At 59.2% G+C, this 18263-nt stretch overlaps 7 protein-coding genes across 7 annotated transcripts in view; 2 read left to right on the top strand and 5 right to left on the bottom strand.

Moving 5' to 3' along the window:
• The window catches only part of SPRG_18793 (hypothetical protein), a gene marked incomplete at both ends in the record, with an annotated part of 5780 nt that extends 1092 nt beyond the window's left edge, over positions 1-4688 (bottom strand). The window contains 12 exons of the mRNA XM_012338625.1: positions 64-1063; positions 1284-1450; positions 1508-1657; positions 1724-1993; positions 2039-3003; positions 3053-3093; positions 3143-3239; positions 3291-3600; positions 3658-3797; positions 3853-4149; positions 4194-4377; positions 4428-4688. Coding sequence (XP_012194015.1) covers positions 64-1063; positions 1284-1450; positions 1508-1657; positions 1724-1993; positions 2039-3003; positions 3053-3093; positions 3143-3239; positions 3291-3600; positions 3658-3797; positions 3853-4149; positions 4194-4377; positions 4428-4688 — 3882 coding nt within the window. The remainder of the gene's footprint in view (positions 1-63; positions 1064-1283; positions 1451-1507; positions 1658-1723; positions 1994-2038; positions 3004-3052; positions 3094-3142; positions 3240-3290; positions 3601-3657; positions 3798-3852; positions 4150-4193; positions 4378-4427) is intronic.
• Positions 4689-5127: 439 nt separating this feature from the next.
• SPRG_00353 (pyrroline-5-carboxylate reductase) lies at positions 5128-6676 on the top strand. The gene is made up of 8 exons (XM_012338452.1): positions 5128-5538; positions 5592-5707; positions 5762-5837; positions 5889-6016; positions 6064-6157; positions 6204-6277; positions 6322-6415; positions 6466-6676. The coding sequence occupies exons 1-8, from the start codon at positions 5199-5201 to the stop codon at positions 6600-6602; spliced, it is 1059 nt and encodes a 352-aa protein (XP_012193842.1). The 5' UTR covers positions 5128-5198; the 3' UTR covers positions 6603-6676.
• SPRG_00354 (hypothetical protein) lies at positions 6618-7374 on the bottom strand. The gene is made up of 6 exons (XM_012338453.1): positions 7269-7374; positions 7126-7215; positions 7004-7068; positions 6881-6953; positions 6764-6826; positions 6618-6710 (listed from the first exon to the last, which is right to left on the bottom strand). Exons 1-6 carry the CDS (start codon positions 7299-7301, stop codon positions 6651-6653), a joined length of 384 nt encoding a protein of 127 aa, XP_012193843.1. The 5' UTR covers positions 7302-7374; the 3' UTR covers positions 6618-6650.
• A 1200-nt stretch (positions 7375-8574) lies between these two features.
• SPRG_00355 (hypothetical protein) lies at positions 8575-10077 on the top strand. Its single transcript, XM_012338454.1, has one exon. It carries the CDS (start codon positions 8619-8621, stop codon positions 10023-10025), a length of 1407 nt encoding a protein of 468 aa, XP_012193844.1. The 5' UTR covers positions 8575-8618; the 3' UTR covers positions 10026-10077.
• SPRG_00356 (hypothetical protein) lies at positions 9990-12922 on the bottom strand (the record flags this gene model as incomplete). The annotated part of the gene is made up of 14 exons (XM_012338455.1): positions 9990-10182; positions 10239-10415; positions 10467-10680; positions 10729-11006; positions 11056-11268; positions 11318-11449; positions 11494-11589; positions 11641-11715; positions 11760-11885; positions 11935-12198; positions 12260-12411; positions 12456-12660; positions 12704-12772; positions 12822-12922. Coding segments are annotated over 14 exons (2189 nt in total), but the record flags the coding sequence as incomplete, so codon positions are not given.
• A 148-nt stretch (positions 12923-13070) lies between these two features.
• On the bottom strand, positions 13071-14242 carry SPRG_00357 (hypothetical protein). Its single transcript, XM_012338456.1, has 5 exons — positions 13919-14242; positions 13740-13869; positions 13439-13691; positions 13202-13390; positions 13071-13151 (listed from the first exon to the last, which is right to left on the bottom strand). Exons 1-5 carry the CDS (start codon positions 14052-14054, stop codon positions 13095-13097), a joined length of 765 nt encoding a protein of 254 aa, XP_012193846.1. The 5' UTR covers positions 14055-14242; the 3' UTR covers positions 13071-13094.
• A 282-nt stretch (positions 14243-14524) lies between these two features.
• On the bottom strand, positions 14525-17659 carry SPRG_00358 (hypothetical protein; the record flags this gene model as incomplete). Its single annotated transcript, XM_012338457.1, has 15 exons — positions 17233-17659; positions 17096-17184; positions 16879-17035; positions 16536-16826; positions 16330-16488; positions 16148-16276; positions 16048-16101; positions 15888-16006; positions 15761-15839; positions 15622-15708; positions 15523-15579; positions 15148-15477; positions 14918-15100; positions 14654-14869; positions 14525-14602 (listed from the first exon to the last, which is right to left on the bottom strand). The coding sequence occupies exons 1-15, from the start codon at positions 17638-17640 to the stop codon at positions 14525-14527; spliced, it is 2436 nt and encodes an 811-aa protein (XP_012193847.1). The 5' UTR covers positions 17641-17659.
• Positions 17660-18263: the final 604 nt, after the last annotated feature.

The following is an 18263-nucleotide window of genomic DNA, read 5'->3' on the forward strand; positions in this document are numbered from 1 at the left end:
CGCAAAGTAGAGCGGCGTGGCCAGCGACAGCGTCCGGGCGTTGATGCACGCGCCACGCTTCACGAGCGCGTCGACGGCGCCGAGGCACCCGCTGGTGGCGGCGAGGCAGAGCGGCGTCGCGCCGTCCTTGTTCGTGACTTCGACGTCGGCGCCGACGCTCAAAAGGATGTGCACGACGTCCTCAATGTCGTGTTCGCACACGTGGAGGAGCGCGGACGAGTAGCTCTCGCTCTCGAGCGGCATGTCGACGAGCGCCTTTCTGCTGCTCAAAAGGGTCTTTTCAAAGACCGTTCGGAGCGGCACGCGCTTCTGGAGCGCGGCAAAGTCCTCGAGTACGATCGAAAAATGGACTTTGGTGAGCTGGTGCGCCACGCAGCGCGCCCACTCGGCCTGGAGGTCGCCCCACGGCGCCGCGCGCAGCAGCTCGTAGTGCGCCGGCGTGTGCGTGGCAACGATCGACTGGAGCGACGGAAACCGACTCTCCAAGTGCTGGACAAGGCCGAGATTGACGCGTGTGTTGTGAAAGTCGAGCGTCCGAAGCGACGGGTGATGACCTGTGATGGCTGTCTGCGCAAACCGCCCCGTCACGAGCTTGCAGTTGCGGAACGAGACCGTGTGGAGGCGCTGCGACTGCGCGTTGAGGATCGCTAAGAGGCCAAAGTCGGTGATGTCGAGGCAGTCATCGACCACGATCGTCTCGAGCGACGACCAAAAGCACGACGTGAGCACAAGGAGGTCGCGGTCGCAGAGCGAGCGCTGGCCGGTAAAGTCGATCGTGCGCACGTCGCGGTAGCTGTTGATGGTCGAGAGGAACGCGGCCTCGAGGTTCTTCGCATGGAGCGGCGAGCGCACGCTCAAGTCTAAGACCGCCATGTCCAGCGTCTCGATCAGGCTTTTCCAGCCGCGGCAGACGGCCTTGGCCACGTGGTGGTCCTTGACGTCGAGGTACGAGAGCACGTGGCGCACGACGCCTTCCTCGCCGAGCTTGTCGAGGTCGCTGCGCGCCTTGGCCCGGGCCTGGGTCGCGTCCGTCGCGGATACCTCGAGCGCTCGCTTCATACCTCTAAATCTTGACTGCGCGAATACAAGCTAGCCGTACCGACTTAGCATCCTCAACGCTCAAACGCTGTTTCGCCATGCTCAACGCGGAAGCCCCAATCTCCGGTAGCCAATCGGAAGCGGCGTTGAATTTACAACGTCCAATCAAAAGAGCCGAGATCTATTTTGCTGGAAAATCCAAATTTATTCTTGTCGAACGTCAAAGCAGCTGGATCATGGACGACCTCCCGACCTGGAAGAGCTCGCCACGCATGAGCACATCGAGCTCGGCCAGCGCCTGCGTCGCATGGAAGACACACACGCCGTCCGAGTCGCCTGCGACGCCTTTGAGCAGCCGGTAGATGGGCGTCATGTGCTCCGACGCGATCGCAAACACGTCCCGGCCCATGAGCTAGTCCAACGAGCCAGCGTCATGAGCACAAGCGATACATGCATCTAGTTGACGTACATGGAGCATTTGGTTTAGCACGAAGACAGCGCCGCGGCGCAGCGCGATCTGCGGCTCGGCCCTGCCGCGCTCGACCTGCAGAACGTCTTTGACGCACAAGAGCACGTCGGTCAAGAACGGATGGATCGCCCAGCGCAGAAGACCACAGACCTACAAGTCGCCAGCATAAGCATACATGTAAAGCAATAAAGCAATCCTATGCATTGCTCGTTCGACCTCGGCCAAATTCGAGAGGCAGCTCGCTCGGTACGTGGCGTCGGCCAAGTCGGTCGTGGCCGACGTCGTGCGAATCGCTCCCAAGTACGCATACACAAAGCCGCGGCTGTACGCGGGAAGGACATCGCCACAGCGCCGCGCCGTGAACATGAGCGCTTCGCTGAGCTTGATGCGCTGGTCAAGCGACAGTGTCTTCTTCGTGTCGGTGGCCGCGTCGAGCAGCATCGGGATCGCAATCGTCGGGTGCATGTCGGCAAGACTCGCGAGCGCCTAGCATGCACTCCCACATCGCGTACTTTAGATACCCGCACGTACTTGAATCGACGCCAAGAAGACGTAGCTCTCGGCGTCGTGGAGGTGCGCGAGGAAGAGCTTCGTGAGAGCGGCCACGTCAATGGCCTCTCGGCTCCGAATGAGTTTGTTCAAGCGCACGAGGCCGCGCGCCCGCAACGGCACCGACGGGCTCTGGAGGTCCTTCTCCGACAGCGCCAGAATGTTGGCGAACGTAAGCGCAGTCAACTTGGGCTCGGGCACTGTGTTCGCCGCGCGCGCCAGCAGCTGCAATCGGAGCTCCGAGGCCATCTCGGCAATGTCGACCTTCTGGTGCGTCGAGAGGGCCTCGAGCGACGGAAGCAGCTGCTTGAGCAGCGCCTCTTCGTGTGGCGACCGGTCGCGGGCACCGACCTCGAGGATTGTCGTGACCATACCGAGGCAGACGCTCAGCACGTCCATCGCCGTCTCGTCGTCGTCGTCGTCGGACAATGGCGCGTCATACATCGATGATTGCATCGACGTCGACGACGTGTACATGTCGATGACGGTGACAAGACACTGCAGGATCGACGCGCCGCTGCGCAAGACGGCAGGGCCCACGACCTCGGTGAGGGCGACCAGCAGCTGCAGCATCGACGGAGCGTTCTCTGGCGCCTGAACCACAGCAGCATAGGCGTCCATGCCAGCGATTGGCGACGACGAAGCGGCCACGCCGGTCTTGAGCTGCATGTAGCTCGTCAAAAGCGACGTGAAGAGATCGCCGACAACGTCGCAGGCTTCGAGCGCGGGCGCCTGGAGGAGGTCGACGATACCGGCGACGATCGAGTCGATCGGGTACGACGAGTCGAGGGCCGTGATTGCAGCACCCCCCGAGCCACCCGCAGAGAAGGTACATGCGAGGTGCGATGCAGAAGCGAGCGGCTGCAGGCTCGTGCGGTGCGTCGGGTTCATCGGGGCCACCGCGCTTTGCAGCAACAAGGCTGCGAACGGCGCCGCTTGAACGTACGCTACGCGTCAACTATCATCACGGACGTCGAGCTCGTGAAGCGACCGTACCTGCAAGCAGTTGCTGCACCGTCTCCTTCCAGTAGGATTTGCTAGCACGCATCGAATGTACAGATGGATAGACAGACGAGTGCAGACTACCTGGCGACACAGAAAGCGTAGAGCAAAACGAGCGGACGGAAGCACGGGGCGAGCGCGAGAAGCACGGGCGCAGGTGGCGGCGGCCCCAGCAACATCACTAATACCACGGACGACTCGAGACAGCCACTGGAATGCATCGCGCGCGTACCGTTGAGGGCGGCGAGGCACGCACCGAGCTCGTCCTCGGTGGCAATAAAGTGGATCGCATCACGGTTCAGAGACGCGGCACGAGGCTGGCCCTCGACGCGCAAGAGCGGTCCGAGCAGCGGCTGCAAGAGCGTCGTGTCGACGGACGCGAGCGGATACTCCAAGATGAGTTGGCACACGATCAAGCCCGTTGTTTCCCGGAGGAGCTTGGCGGCTTTGGGCATGTCCTTGGCACTCAATAGCTGCAGCAGCTGCGGCGCGACCGCGGCAAGGTACGCATCGCGTTCATACCCGCGTGGGCAGCGCGCAATCTAGCACCAAACACGGCATTTGTACAGTGGCCAACGATCAATGTATCAATGCCGTACGAGACTGGCGACGTGCATGCGAGCTTGCGTGTTGCCTTCGTCGACCGTGCTCAAGAGCACCTCGACGGTCGAGTGCACGCCACCGGGCTTGAGCACGCACGCCGTGAGAAGGAGGCCGCACTGGGTCTTGAACGCCACATCTAATTGATTGATATAATGTGGTGAAGGCTCGAGAGGAAGGATGCAGTGGCGTACTGGGCGACCGATGGCACTGGCCCAAGACAGCGCGGACGCTGCTCATTGTGACGCGAAGGGGGAGGTCGTCGACGAGTGCATCGAGGAGCTTTTGGGCGGCGAGCGAGTGCGGGCCCTGGGACACGTGGCGCTCGTACACGAGCGCAGCAAAGATGTCGCGGAGGTACGCCGGCAGTAGCATCGGCTTGAACTGCGAGAGCTGCAGCACGTTGAGAAGGCACGCGACGACGGTGTAGAGCTGGTCGTGCGGCGATGCAGTCGGCAGCTGACTTCCGTGCGCCACCACGTGCTTTGCAACTAGAGACAATAAGAACTTGGTTTGTCGAGGAGACGTGCCATACTCTTCATGGTCTTGGACACAACGCGTTGCTCGAGTGGCACGAGAATGCCAGCTTCGACACATGGGTAGATGCCCCATGTTACGAGGAGTTCGATTGCGGCCTGGACGCCCGTGTAGTCGCGCAGACTCAAAAGGCACAGCGGCGCGCGCGGCTTGGCTGGATTCGCATCCGGCGGACGCGTGATCTATACAAGCGCTCGACTTCAGTAGGGATTTGAAAGCGTATTCTATGGACCTCAAGAGCTTCGCCTTCGGTAATTGCGGCGGCGAGGCCTTGCAGAAGAGCGACCAGACGTGATGCGACGACCGAGCCAACGTTGGCAAGGTCAGCATCCTTGATGCCCATTGCTTGCAGGATGTTGTCAGTCATGGCTGCCGTCGCATCCAATGGCACCGAGCGGATTGAGTCGACACAGTGGTTGAGCGCACGCATCGAGGCGCCGAGGGCGTCGATGGCCAAGCGCTCGAGCCCAAGTTGGTCAGCTCCCATGGCCATCGTGCTCATCGATCGCAATACTGTGGGAATATCCACCAATCACATTCCACCTTGTTCGTATCCGGTGCTTCCAGAGTATTCCGGATATGTGAAAGCGCTACCATACATGCTTGCTATTTAATTCAATGAAGCATTAAAAAGCAATCGAGGTCGAACAAAGACCTTGCGATGGCGACATGCTCGCGCGAGGATGTCTCCCCACGTTTCTCTCGTACACAGTCGAAACATATTGTGCTCTTGGGCTACAATGCCCCACATCACTGCATTAAGACCCCTCTCTATGTGACCTTTTGCTCAAATGCGACACAATTGCGTCGTGCCGACGCAAATCCAAACCGGTTACGCAAAGTGTCGATTTATCTTGTGGTGGTGCTGGTGGTGCCACCATGTGGTGTACCCTGAAGCAGTTGTCTGGATCTGCATACTCAATTCAAGGTATCGCAATAGACGTGCGCACCCTTTGGAGTTGAAGTATTTCGAAAATATCCTGCTTCCAACCACAGAATCGCCATGCTCCGCGTCGCGACTGCCACCCTTCGCCGCCGGTCCCGCGTCGTCCGCGCCGCCTTTGCCTCGTCGCTCTTCGAGACGCCGGCCACGCCCATGGTCCGGTACCGGTCGCACTCGGCCGTGCTAGAGAAGTACGCGCCCATGTACACCAAGTCGGCCAAGCGCACGCGCGCCGCCGCCGCCGACGACGACGACGAGAACATGGGCCCGAACCCGACGCTCAACGTGAACCGCGTCGCGTTTATCGGCGGCGGCAACATGGCCGAGGCCATCATTACGGGCATGATGACCCAGGAACTCTTGCCGCCGAGCCAGGTCCTCGTCTCGGCGCCGAGCCCCGGTAAGGCGATAGCAGCTCGAATGTCATGGCTGACACGGCTGCATAATCGCTAGAAACGCGCGACAAGTTTGACCAAATGCACGTCGAGACCGTCGATAAGAACAAGAAGGCGCTCGTGGGCGCTGACGTGGTCATCGTCGCCGTCAAACCTCAAGTGCTCAAGCAAGCGGTACGCTTCACTGCTGCATGCTTGACGAGAACGCATGTTCCATGATGGTAATAGGTGTTTGAGGATTTGAAAAAGTACCTCGACCCGAACGCGCTCGTCATTTCGATCGTGGCCGGCGTCACGATCGATGGTATTACCTGCCATTGCTGGCTGCCTCCAAGGTCTCATCATGGACGCGTAGCATACAAGAAGGAGCTCGGCCCGGACACGTGCATCGTGCGGTCGATGCCCAACACACCGGCCATGATTGGCGAAGGCATCACTGTCTGGGCGCAGTCGTCCAATGTCAGCGACGTCCAGCATGAACTCGTACGCATGCTCTTTCGATCCCCGACTCTTATCTTGCGTGTTTCTAGACAAAGAAGATCCTCGGCGCGTTTGGCAAGCAAGTGTTTGTTGCGGACGAGAAGAACCTGGACATGGCCACCGCGCTCTCGGGCTCGGGCCCAGGTACGTGGCTAACTGCACGCCACTACAATCTCATCCACGCGGGTAGCCTACTTTTTCCTCGTCGCGGAAGCCATGATCGACGCCGGTGTCCACATGGGCTTTAGCCGCATTGTGGCGCAGGTATTCCCACACCACGAACCACTGGATGCTCACGACGTCGCTAGAAACTGGTACAGCAGACGATGCTCGGATCCGCGCTGTACATGCAGTCGTCGGGCTTGCACCCGGTCGTGCTTCGCAACAACATTACGAGTCCCGGTACGTCCTGGCGTGAAGCCATATTTCGACGAACGTCAACTCGTATGCAGGTGGCACGACCGCCGCCGCCATGTACCGTGCGGAGAAGAGCGGGTTCCGCGCGGTGATTGCCGACTCGATTTGGGCCGCGTACGACCGCTCCAAGGAGCTCGGCGCCCAGGCTGAAGCCAAGTCCCACGACCATTGATATAACACAAGCAAGCACAGTTGCATGATGATTGTAGTGTGGCAAAATTTACTTGTCTTCCAAGTTGATGCTCGTGCCAAAGCGGGCGTAGAGGACCTTCTTGAGCGCCTAGAATCGCCCATGGCGGGTGAGGATGTCGGTACCTCACGGAGAGCACGTACCGCCTGGCGGGCCTCCAACGACGCCTCCTCGGCCTGCAGCTTCTCCACCTTGGCCTGGGTTTTCTACAACACCGTGCTGCGTCCGAGCACATCCGTTGCGGCATAGATCGATGCTACCTCAGTCTGGGCTTCGAGGTACTCTTGAGCGTACTCTTCCGAGACCTGCACAAAGCTTTCGCCAATGAAGAGCCTACGAGCAGCGATGAGCGCGACGTTCCCTGCGGCTCCTAGCTGTCGTACTGGACGTTGTCGCCTTCGCCCATCATGATTTCCGTGTTGGCATCGTCGAGCGTCTCGAGCTTGTCCTATTCGGCGACGACGGGCAGCTTGAGTTACACGGTGCGGCGCATGCTAGATCGCACCTTGAGCGCCTTGACCTCGTCGCGGACGTCGGCCAAGCGCGAGTTGTTGCGGCCGAATTCGTTGATGCGGTCCTGGTCTTCCTTGCGGACCTACATCGCATGCGCCCATGAGCCCATAGCGCCAGAGGATCGCCATCGCGTACGTCGACTTCGACTTCTTGTTGCGGCGCGAGCATCGTCTTTTCTTGGAACGAGTGGATTGACGCGAGATGCGTCGAATTTATCGACCGCAGCCAATCCCATTGCTTATGGAGCTTCTTTTGTCCAATCCTAGGCATTTCAATAAAATCGATGCCATTGGTTAAAATCGCGTCTTTTTCATGCGCAACGCCATTGGATTGGTCCAAATCCAGTAAGATCGTAGGACCGTCGGTGCAGTAGTAGTGTTCGAATGGTCGAGTACGACGACAAGGGGGAACGTCGTGACGGTCTCTTCGGGATGTGCAGGCGCGAGGAAGCTACATATTTAGACCGTGGCGTTGACACGCGTGTTGACGTCTTTCCCACGTTCCGTCGTGGGTCGCCGATGTTGACGCCAAGTTGCCGTCGTCAAATAGTGTACGTCAATGGCGCCAGCCCTGGCGTCGGTCACTGACTGACGATCGAGGGGCCGGTACACAGCGCATGTACCGACTGGTATTTTCAATCGCTTTCTCGGCAGCTGCGGGTGACACGAGGAGGCTGGGTGTCGCAGTCCAAGACACAATCGCATCCCTGCGTTGATGTCGCACCGGTCGCACGCCACCGACTTTTAAAGAGACGCTGCGGGCCGCGACATAGCCGCGGAATCTCGCGCATCCTTGGAATCCCTGGCGACGCTCCCACTCTGTCGACATCACCATTGCCGTCGGCTGCCCACGCGTTGATGATACACGCTGCCTGATGGACGGGGATCGATGATCGAAGCGGCATCTTATTGCGCAAACTTCAAGCGCTTTGTCCGGATACGCTGCAGGTCCTCGCCGTACGCCGTGCCACGTCAAGTTCTTTTGGCCGCGACGTTGCCGGCCACAAACTCAGAGCGTCCGGCACATCCTCCTCGGCGCGAGGCGCAATTTACACGGGAATTGACACGGGGCGTCATGGCGCCGGTCGGAGTTACACATCGCTGAACATGTCCCGCCGGCCGCCAAAGGTACAGCGCCGCCATTACTTCTATAAATACGGGCCGCGTTGCGCAACAGCACAGTACTTGGACAATGAGCGAGCGCTTCGTGTCTTATCTTCCTCCTGTGCACTAAGCCCCGGCCTTGGTAGGGCCGAGCGTGGGGCCAGCAGCGCCAAGATACCGCGACCATCCGGATACAGTGGCGAATAAAATCTTTTGGCAAAATCCAAATTTTGATCCCCGTGGCAGCGCGTCCAGATGGCACTTGGATACAAACATCAAGTCCATGCGGATGGCGTTGAACTTGCGGTACGCATCATTTTATTTTATTAATCTACGAACTGAGTTTGCAGTTGAGGTGGTCATTTTGCCTTTTGCCCAGTCGATGACGAGCAGCAGCAACGTGCACCTGACGCCAGGGGCCATGTCCCTCAAGAGTCCCAACCTCTTCCAGTACGAAGCCGAGAAGAAGAGCTACGAGTTCTTCTACCCGTCGCCGCACTCGGCCGCGCGCCGAGCGACCGCGAAGAGCTCCATCATGAACCTCGTCACGACCTTGATTGGCGGCGGCGTGCTCTTGCTGCCGTACACGATCGCGCGCTCCGGCATCGTCCTCGGCTGCATCATGATGTTCTTCTGCGCCATGGGCTCGAGCTTCACGTCGTACATCCTCGTGAGCTGCTCACGCCGGTCAGGCGCGCAGTCGTACGAAGAGATCGCCAAGAACGCGTTCGGGAAGCGCATGCAGGTCTTTACGATGGTGCTGCTCATCCTCCTCATCTTCCTCGCGTTTGTCGGGTATGTGATTCTCGTTCGGGACATTGCCGGGTCGCTCGCGTCCCAGTTCATCTTTGGCCGCACGCTCTCGGTCCACGACATGAACCTCGTCGCGATGGGCCTCATTGGTCTCGTCTCGCCGCTCCTCTTCCTCCAGAGCATGAACTCGCTCCGGTACACGTCCATTCTCGGCCTCTGCACGGTCGGCGTCTTTGCGATTGGCATCTTTTACCGGTCGATCGAGAAGATCAACTCGCCCGCGTTTGACGCCTCGACGCTCAAGTACGCGGCCGACAACGTCGAAGATCCCATGTACGCGCTGCCCATTGTCATCTCGTCCTTCTTGTGCCACTTCAACGTGCTGCCCGTGTACGGCGAGCTCCACAAGCCGACGCGCCGCCGTCTCAAGCGCGTGGTTGTCACGACCGTCTTCTCGACCTCGTTTTTCTACATGGTCATCGGGACGCTGGGCTACATTTACGCGTACGAGCAGGTCGGCGGCGTCCAAGGCGACATCCTCAACAACTTTGACCAAGACGACGTGGTCATGAACATTGGCCGGTGCGGCATTCTGACGACGATCTGCTTTTCGCTGCCGCTGCTGATTTTGCCGTGCCGCCGGACCCTCTACCGCCTCATTCAAGTCGCGCGCGAGTCGGTCAACGAGCACAACGAGAACCAGCCGCTGCTTTCAACGCCGGCCGACGACACGACTGAGAAGCCGATCCCGCTCCTGCCGCATGTCACGATGACCCTTGTGCTGGTCGCGATGGCCTTTTACTTGGCGTTCTCGCTGCCTGGCGTCGCGGTCGTCTGGAACATCATGGGCTCGACGGTCGGCATCCTCATCTCGTATGTGCTGCCGAGCGTCTGCTACATCCGCATCCGGTCCGAGAAGCCCAACTCGGACTGGCGCAAGCGCGGCGCGTGGATCCTCCTCATCGTTTCCGGCTCGCTCTTTGTCTACTGCTCGACGACGGCCATCTACAAGGTCACTTTGCTCATCTTTAGCTAATCGCACAAGTCGACTAAACTACTACGAATTACACTAACTTTGCACTCGCGTCGTCGTCGTCCTTTTGTACTCAGTAGTGCTGCATGAAGAACGCAAGAAGCGCGTCAAAGTTGTACTGGTCCAGTAGCTGGTACAGCTGCGGAATCTGCGGTTTGGGCTAGCCATGGAGAATAGTCGTGGATACGTGGCCCGATGTCTCCAGGATAGACGTACGTTGACACCGCGGAACTTGCACACGTCCACGTAGAGGTCGGTGAGGACACCCGCGAGGTAGTTGAGCGCCCGGGGTCGGGCTTTGAACTCTTCGAGGATCGTGTCGGCGTCCTTGAGCACGCTTTGGTACTCGGGCGACATCCACAGCGTGTGGTCCGCTTCGTGCATTTGAAGCTCCTACACATACAGCAGCGTTTGACTTGGATCTATCAAAGATCGAGTGGATACCTTGATGCCATCGAGGATTTTGACTTGGGACGCAATCATCTGCTTCCAGTCGAGTTTCGGTCGCAGCAAGTGGAGGAGACACGGAATCGACGTCGGCTTGATGTCGAAGCTAATGTCGAGCCCGATCTTGCGCGCCGTCGCCTCCTTGGTGATGACTTCTTTTAAAATCGCGATGGTCGAGATGGACGATGACGCAAACTGCGCCTCGCCCTTGCTACGCAAGTTTAGTAAAAAAGACTAGAGACAATATGTAGTGTCGTACCGGTACTCGCAGACGAGTACGTTGCTGAAGAACGTATTGCGAAAGTACATTTTGACGTCGTCGTCCTGGAGACGCAGCGGCACCTCGGGGAGGCAGTAGCTCACCCACTCGTGCACCTGGAGGAGCGAAAAGTCGCCGGTTAAATGCAGCGAGTTCATCGTTGCTTCGTCCAGCTCGGTCGACTCGACGACGTTGATGCGGTGGTGCAGCGAGAGCGGCTTGATGAACTGCTTGACGATTTGGGCGCAACGAGGCACCGTGTCCGCGAGCACCGTGAGCTGCAAGTATCAATATATCAATTTATGGACAGGGCACAGTTAGTCGGACCTCGATCTCGCCGTATTGGCCTTCCAGCGTCCGCACACGAAACTCGAGTCGGTTCGTAAACTCTTGGCAGCGGTACGTGGCCAGGACGTGCGAGTTGGTCGATGGATCGGGCGGCGACCGGCACAGAATCGCTTGGTTGTTGACGGTGTCCAGCAGATCGAGTGGGACGCTCGAGTGCAGCACGACGGTTGCGATCGGGACAGGTAGTTCAATCTACCGGTATATCAAGTTGATGCACATCATCCAGGTCCGATCGAATTACCGAGAGGTCGTAGGTTTGTTCGGCGACGTTGAGTGCGCACTTGCAGTTGACGGGCACTTCTTCCACGACCGGGAGACACGCTTCCTTCTCGCTCGCACTCTTGCGCGCAACGCGATCCCGCTCTTTCGCCACCTACCTCGTGTTTCAGCGACAAGGAGAGCACCGAGACAAGTCACTTTTTCTTCGAGCTGCGCGATCTCCTTGCGCAGCTTGACGATGCGCGTCTCACGCTGGACCGTCCCGCGCGATCGGCCGTACACATCGTCGGCGTCCTAGAGCAAGCTCATTTCTACCAGCCATCATTTCCAACAGCCAAATCGCACGGGTTGGTCCAATGGCTCGGACGTGAGCGAGAGCACGCGGCCCGAGTACGTGCAAAACACGATTTCATCAAAGCCCTACAATCAGCACAATAAGAAATGAGAGCGTGAGAGAGCGCTACCGGCGTGGAGAGCACGCCGGTTTGAAACGCGCGGACGCTCTCTTGCTCGACGCTCTCAAATTCTTTCGTGATGCCGCCCGCCGCATCCACCGAGTAGACTTCGATGCGACCGTCGTCCCGACCGACCTAGACAATATTGTCATTATGTATCGTGTACAACAAGACAATAGCATACAATGATCTCGTTCGAGTCGTCCTTGTTGATGTCGAACGACGCGAGCGCCGTGATGGCCGCCGGGCCGTGCGCGTTGCTGCTGTCGCCGAGCTGGCCGCCGTCCGTCTTCCAGATCGTCTTGACCTTTTGGTTGTTCCACTGGACAGCCCCAAACGCGCCATTGGCACTGCCATACAAGATCTGGCTCGGCGCCTTTCTCTGAACGTGCTTGGTCAACGCCATGCACGCGCCAGGCACCGACTTCTTCGCCAGCGGCTCGTTGCCCTACATACATAACGCGATACTAAGAAGGAAGCGACGTGCCATCGATCGACGACGGAAGCACCTGGATGAAGCGAATGTACTTGTCCTGGCACGCGAGGACGGGCACGAGCTCGTCGTTCTCGTCGAAGAGCAGCATGTCGTTGATGCGATCTTGGCACATGTAAAAGTGTTTGTCCTGGCCGTTCTCAAACTGGTTGTAAATGTAGTCGGTGGCTACGACGACCATATGAGCGCTCCTCCTCGATGGCCACGCAGACCCGTCCAGAGCTGCGTGTCGTACGTGAACACGCGGTTGATGGTCTCGGAGAGGTTGGATTGGAACTTGAAGAACTCTTTGCCCTTCTTCGTGTAGCCCAACACTTGCTGGCCGCTCGAGACATACGCCTTGTCCGTCGTGCCCTTGTACAAGCCCATGGTGATGGACGTGATCGGGTTGGTCTGCGGCACCGACTTGTAGATGACCTACGACGCTCTGAGCTGTGCGAGCGTAGCCTCGCGTGCGTACCACGGGGTCGCCCTTCTTCATCTGGAACGACGACACGACGCCCGAGTCATCGCCAATGACCAGCTTTTGCTACGGACGACGACGCTGCCGATGCGCAAGGCAAGATCATGGCACGTACCTTCTTCTTCTTGAGGCTGAAGGGCAGGAGCTTGAGCGACTGGCGGCTCGAGATCGGCGCCACCTTGAAGAGCTCCGCGTGGTTCAGCTGCAGACTCATACGTTTCCAAGATCCACCGCGAGTGGCCACCGACCGCTGCAGTATATAGCCATTTGTATACCCATACTCTGCCCGAATCAACTAAAAGATCGTGACGTGGCAAGCGGAGAGCGCATCATCCGGTGGCTGCAGCATTTCATCGAGAAGCGTGTAAATAAATAGCTTCGTATTGGGTTAGACGACGAAAAAGGTCTCGAGGCGCGACGCCTTCTTGGTCGACGAAGCCAGCGCCTAGACAAGTCGGCTGAGACTAGACGATCGCCATCACAAGGGTGCATTACCCCAAGCACGCAGAGCGCGTAGAGGACGATCCACGGAAGCGCAATGTAGATGGCAGGAAAGCAAGCGTACTCGAGCCGTGCGACGAGCAGAAGCGGCGGGCCCATGAGGAGCGCGGCCGCAGCCCACGACGCGACGAGCCGCATGACGTTGTGTCGCATGGACCCGCTTGTCCACAGCGCTCCCATTGGCTAGTTGCGACCTGAGGTGGTATTCCTCTAAAGAGCCAAGGGACGTACCAGGACGACCCCGACGACGAGAAGCGGGCCCCACATCGGCGCCAAGAGAACGAGATACGACCACGTGAGGAATCCGTCGAGGTGGAGGCCGAGAAGGAGCACTTGCAGCACGGGCACAGGCGATGCGCCGCAGAAGAGACTCAGTGCCATGGGGAGAAAGACGGAGCTCCAGTGCCAATCCACGTGATCGTCGAGGCGCAGGGCCACGGCCACGTGCGTTGCGACAAAGAGCACGCGCGCAACGAGCTGGCGCCTACACATAGCGCATGAATCGAGTGCTCGGGCGACGTGCGGGACGTACGTGGCAAACGGCGTCTTGCCGATCGGAAGCAGACTGCGAAGAAGGAGGGTCGCGTCCAGGATCCAGAGCCCGAGCAGCGTCTCTGTCCACGGACGATCGAAGCCGCCATCGAGCTTCCAGCACACGAGCACTACAGGCCAGCGCATGAGCTCCACGTCATCCTCTTGCCGTCGTCGTACATGGGAGGCAGAGCAGGGGCGTCGAGAGAACGAGCGCGCGTGCAAACGCGCCGATGGACCCGCGCGACGGAACGCCGGTCGCGAGCGAGAGGCCGTCGGCGACGACCGTCTGGAGGAGGCAGAGCGGACCTGGCATGGGAAATCCAAATCGAAAAATGAGCCGACTGCTCGACCTCTGCCTATTGGCGGAGATTCGGCGCCGCGCTCAGCACAAGTAGCTTGCGTCATGCGACCGCGTTGCGCCGTCTCAACGAGTTTGCTCTCGGATTGCGGTTGCTTATCCAAGGACTCGCTTCTTCGCCGCGTCTGCTTGCGCTGGCTACACCAGAGTCCTTGCCGTCGCTGGCCGCCTGCGGACAGACGCTCTTCGACGCCCATGGCGGGCGTAACCGGAAGCGCATCCTGGCATCCGGCGCAGGAGATCGCGTGTCCGCACACGTCGGCCGATGCAATGTTTGGCGGCGTCGACGTCGGCGGTGACACACCACGTGGCCACCCTCAACGTAGTACTACGGTACTTGTATATGCAGCTGCCACGTCATTGGACAGGCGTTGGAGGGATTGGAAGTCGCCACGTTGCCGTTCTGCGTTTGAGAAAACACAACATCAACTGCCTCGCGACTCGATCAAGAGCGCCTTTTGCATGCTGCTACTCTCGGACGACATTGGCGTCTTGCGCAATACCTGCAGTGGCAGCATGGGATTCCGACATCGAAGAAGGCGAAGTGCATGTACCGAGAGCTCGCGTTCAAGCCGCGCCTTCTCGAGCCGCGTCCGATCCAACGCCGACTTGAGCTCGACGTCGTGCCGCACGTGCTGGTGCTGTGTCGCAAGCAGCATCGCTAGCTGCGCGCCGACGTCCGACGCTTTGCGCTCGGCCTCTTCGACGTGCATGTGCATCTGAGAGCATTGGTGGTGCGCCTCGGCCAGCTCTTGCTCGAGCGCAATGATCTACTCTCGATGATAGAGCACTTGATATGTTGATAGTTTGGCGTGGACCTTGGAGCCATACGACGCATGGCGCGCCTGGACTTCCTGGAGCTGCGACTCGACGCGCGCCTTCTCGTCCTTGAGGCGACTAAGACGGCTCGCAGACACGTCCATCTCACTCTTGAAGCGACCTTCCATGCGCTGGTGGTCCATGCGAAGCATGTGCTCCATCTTGGTGTTTTCATTCTTGGCCTAATAGAGGCGCGTTGACAGGTCAATCGTCGCAGGGATGCACACACCCGCACGAGCTCGGTCTCGACTTGATCGAGGCGCGCCTTGAGTTCGCGAATTTGCTGCACGTACATGTCGATTTGGTACTTTTGCTTGGCCGACACCTCGCTCCGCACGTCGTGGAGCTCCTTGGTCATCGACACAACGTGACGCTCTTTGGCGGCGAGCGCCTCGTTGGCCTCGCGCACCTCGGCGCGACGCACCTCCAGTTCGCGCTCCAAGCCTCCTTTCTGGTCTCTCTCCATCTGCCATTTCTCCTGCACTTCGGCAAGAACGCGCTCAAACTGGAGCTCCTTGGCCACGAGCGATGCGGCGCTTTGATTTTCTTTGGCCAGCGCCTAGCGCCAGAAAGAGTGACGGCGCAGGCTTGGACACGACAGCACCTCGTCTCTGGCGAGCTCGGACGACGCGACCCGGGCGACCATGTGCTCAAACTTGTCCTACGCGAGAGTGGGGGCGTGGGTGGAAGCAAAAGGACATACCTGGAACGCAGCGACGCGGGCCTCGCTCTGCGTCGTGAGGTCGCGAAGGCTTCTTTCGGCGTCCACATGGAGCCGCATCGCATTCTCCTAGCATGGAAGCAGCATCGAGGCGCATGGACATAAGGCGCCACGAACGTACAAGCTGCATCTTGAGCGTCACGATCGTGGTTTGCGCGTGCTTGAGCTCGTCGCTGCGATACGCCAATTCGTTCTCGAGCCTATTCGTCTACTATCGCAACATGGCGTTCGAAGCGCTATCTACGTACTTGCGCCGGAGCTTCTCGACGCTTTCGTCTTGGAGCTTGAGATACTCGGACGCGGCGACGCGCTTCTGCTCTGTGAGCCGAGCGATTTCCCGCCGGCACTGCGTCTCTTTGGCCTTGGCCTACGCGCCGTCATGACGTGGACGTGTTACGTTTGGTGTACTTGATCGCGCTCGAGGATCGCCGCTTGCGCCCGCTCCTGACTCGCCCGTTCGAGCTAGATCACGGCGTGGGATTGTGCCAGATATGGTGGGAGGACGCACCTCTGTCACGGCGTCTTCGCGCGATGCGTACTCGCCGAGCTGCTTCTCCATCGACTGCATCACTTTGAGCATGCCCTCGCAGTCACTCTTGACCATGTCGAGCTCGTGGCTCGTCGCATTGAAGAGTTCCTGCGTGCAGCATATCGCATTCCATATGACATATGTGGTCGAGCGGGATGGACCTGAAGCTGCTCGAGCTGCTTGTCCTTTCCGTCGAGCGCCGACGTGAGCTCGCGAAGCCGGTCGCACACGCCTTGGTACCGCTTGGTCACGACATTTTGCTTTTGCTCGTTTGCAGCTTTGATCTGCGCCAATCGGTGCTCGTACTCTTGCACTTGGAGCTAGGCGACGGCTCGGTGTCCTTCTCGCTGCATCGGAGATCCTTTACCTCGTACTTGGCGACGGCGTCCTTGTGGCTCTGCACATGCGCCAAGATCGACTCTTTCTGCGCCTCGAGCTGGGCGATGGTGGCGGCAAACTGCTGCACTTGGGCCTCCGCGCGCTGCTTGTCGTGCTTCATGTGGTCGTTTGTATCGCGGAGCTCCTGGACCGCGAGCGTCGCTTGGTTGAAATTCTGGCTCATCGTGAGCAGCTGCGCGTCACGCTCCGCGACGTCGCGTCGGAACTCGTCGAGCTCTGTCTCTTGGAGCGACGCCTGCTCCACGAGCAAGCTGTTCTCCTGCACGATAACATTGCATTGGCCAACGGAAAGTAGTAGGATGAGGACACACCGACATGAGCAGCTCGATGCGCTCGTTCAAGTCGGCGAGCGTGTCGTTGACGCTCATGTCGGGCTTGCGCTGGTCGGTGAAAAAGTCGACGCCAGAGCGCATCGACGCGGGGACGTCCGACTGCAGCACGAGCTTGTCCATGGTCACGCTGAGCTCACTAAGCAGCGAATAAATGAGGATAAAAGGCTACGTAGGCAAGAGATGGAGGGGCGTGTACTGCTGGAGCCGCTCGTTCTCTCTGGCGAGTGCGTCGGCGTGGCCCACGAACGCATCGAGATCCCGCTTGTGCTTGTCGACCGTAGCTTCCTACGCGCGCATTGAGAGTGCAAAGGATGCATGCATGTGGTGGCGTACGAGCTCCTTGATGCGGCTCTCGTACGCCGCAAAGAGCGGGCTCATGTACTCCTTGGATGTGAACCATGGCGGGCTCGGCAGCGGCGCGCTGCCATCATCGTCGGCCTGCAGCGCGATTGGATCACAGAGCTGCTGCAGCTGCTCAAGCTCGTTGTGCTTGACAAGGACGCGCCGGAGCTGGTTGAGGATGCGCTCAACGTACTTTTTCAGGAACGCGAGCTCGTCCGTCTGCGCTGCGAGCTTCTCTTGGTAGGCCTCTTCTTGCGCCCGAAAATCCGATGGCACGACAAAGTCGCGCTCCTTTGGCAGCGGTGGAAGCGGCCGGTCGAAGGGCTGGTCACGCTGCAGGAGTCGTCTCGAGCGCGCTTCCTGGGGCCCGCCTTGGGGCAGCGACGGTAGCACCTGCATGCGATCTTGGGGCGCACTGTCACCTTTTATATATCGTCCTAAATAATTTTGATGGTCATCCATTAATAGAGGTTATGAAAACCTCTGAAAAAAGATATCCCGCTCTACCCCGTGGATAGGCAAGGTGGGACATGCGCCGAGGACGCGCGTCCAGCTGCGGCGCCTTGCGAAGCTTGCCGATGAACATATATCCTACTGCACAGTGCTTTCAATACGCACCTCGTCATCCGCCTTGGTCGCCGATCGCTGGCGAAGCCGCAGCGGCCAGCCCTTCGAGAAAGGTCATTGCGCACCATATGGTGATCAAAAGGCCAGCGTCGCCGTGAGCGCGAGGAAGCGGGTCGTGTGTATCGAGTGGGTCCTCCTCTGCAGCGGTGCTATTCGTGCCAGCTGGAAGCTGTTTATGCTTCAAGCAGTCGGGGCTTGGAGCCAGCTCTTGGTCGACTTGAACCCTTCGCCTCGGCATGCGCGGGGATCGGCTCGTCGTCGCTTCGCTCGGAGGATGCGCTGGCTGGCGGTTGGCCACGGCGCTGTTGACGCAAGGCGCCGCACGCAACCGGTTGATTGCTGGACGTGTCGCAGGTGTGCTTTCGATATTAAAGTCGCTCGGGTTTACATAGAAA

Source organism: Saprolegnia parasitica (genome assembly GCF_000151545.1).
Source record: "Saprolegnia parasitica CBS 223.65 unplaced genomic scaffold supercont2.1, whole genome shotgun sequence".
NCBI classification, from domain to species: Eukaryota; Oomycota; class Saprolegniomycetes; order Saprolegniales; family Saprolegniaceae; genus Saprolegnia; species Saprolegnia parasitica.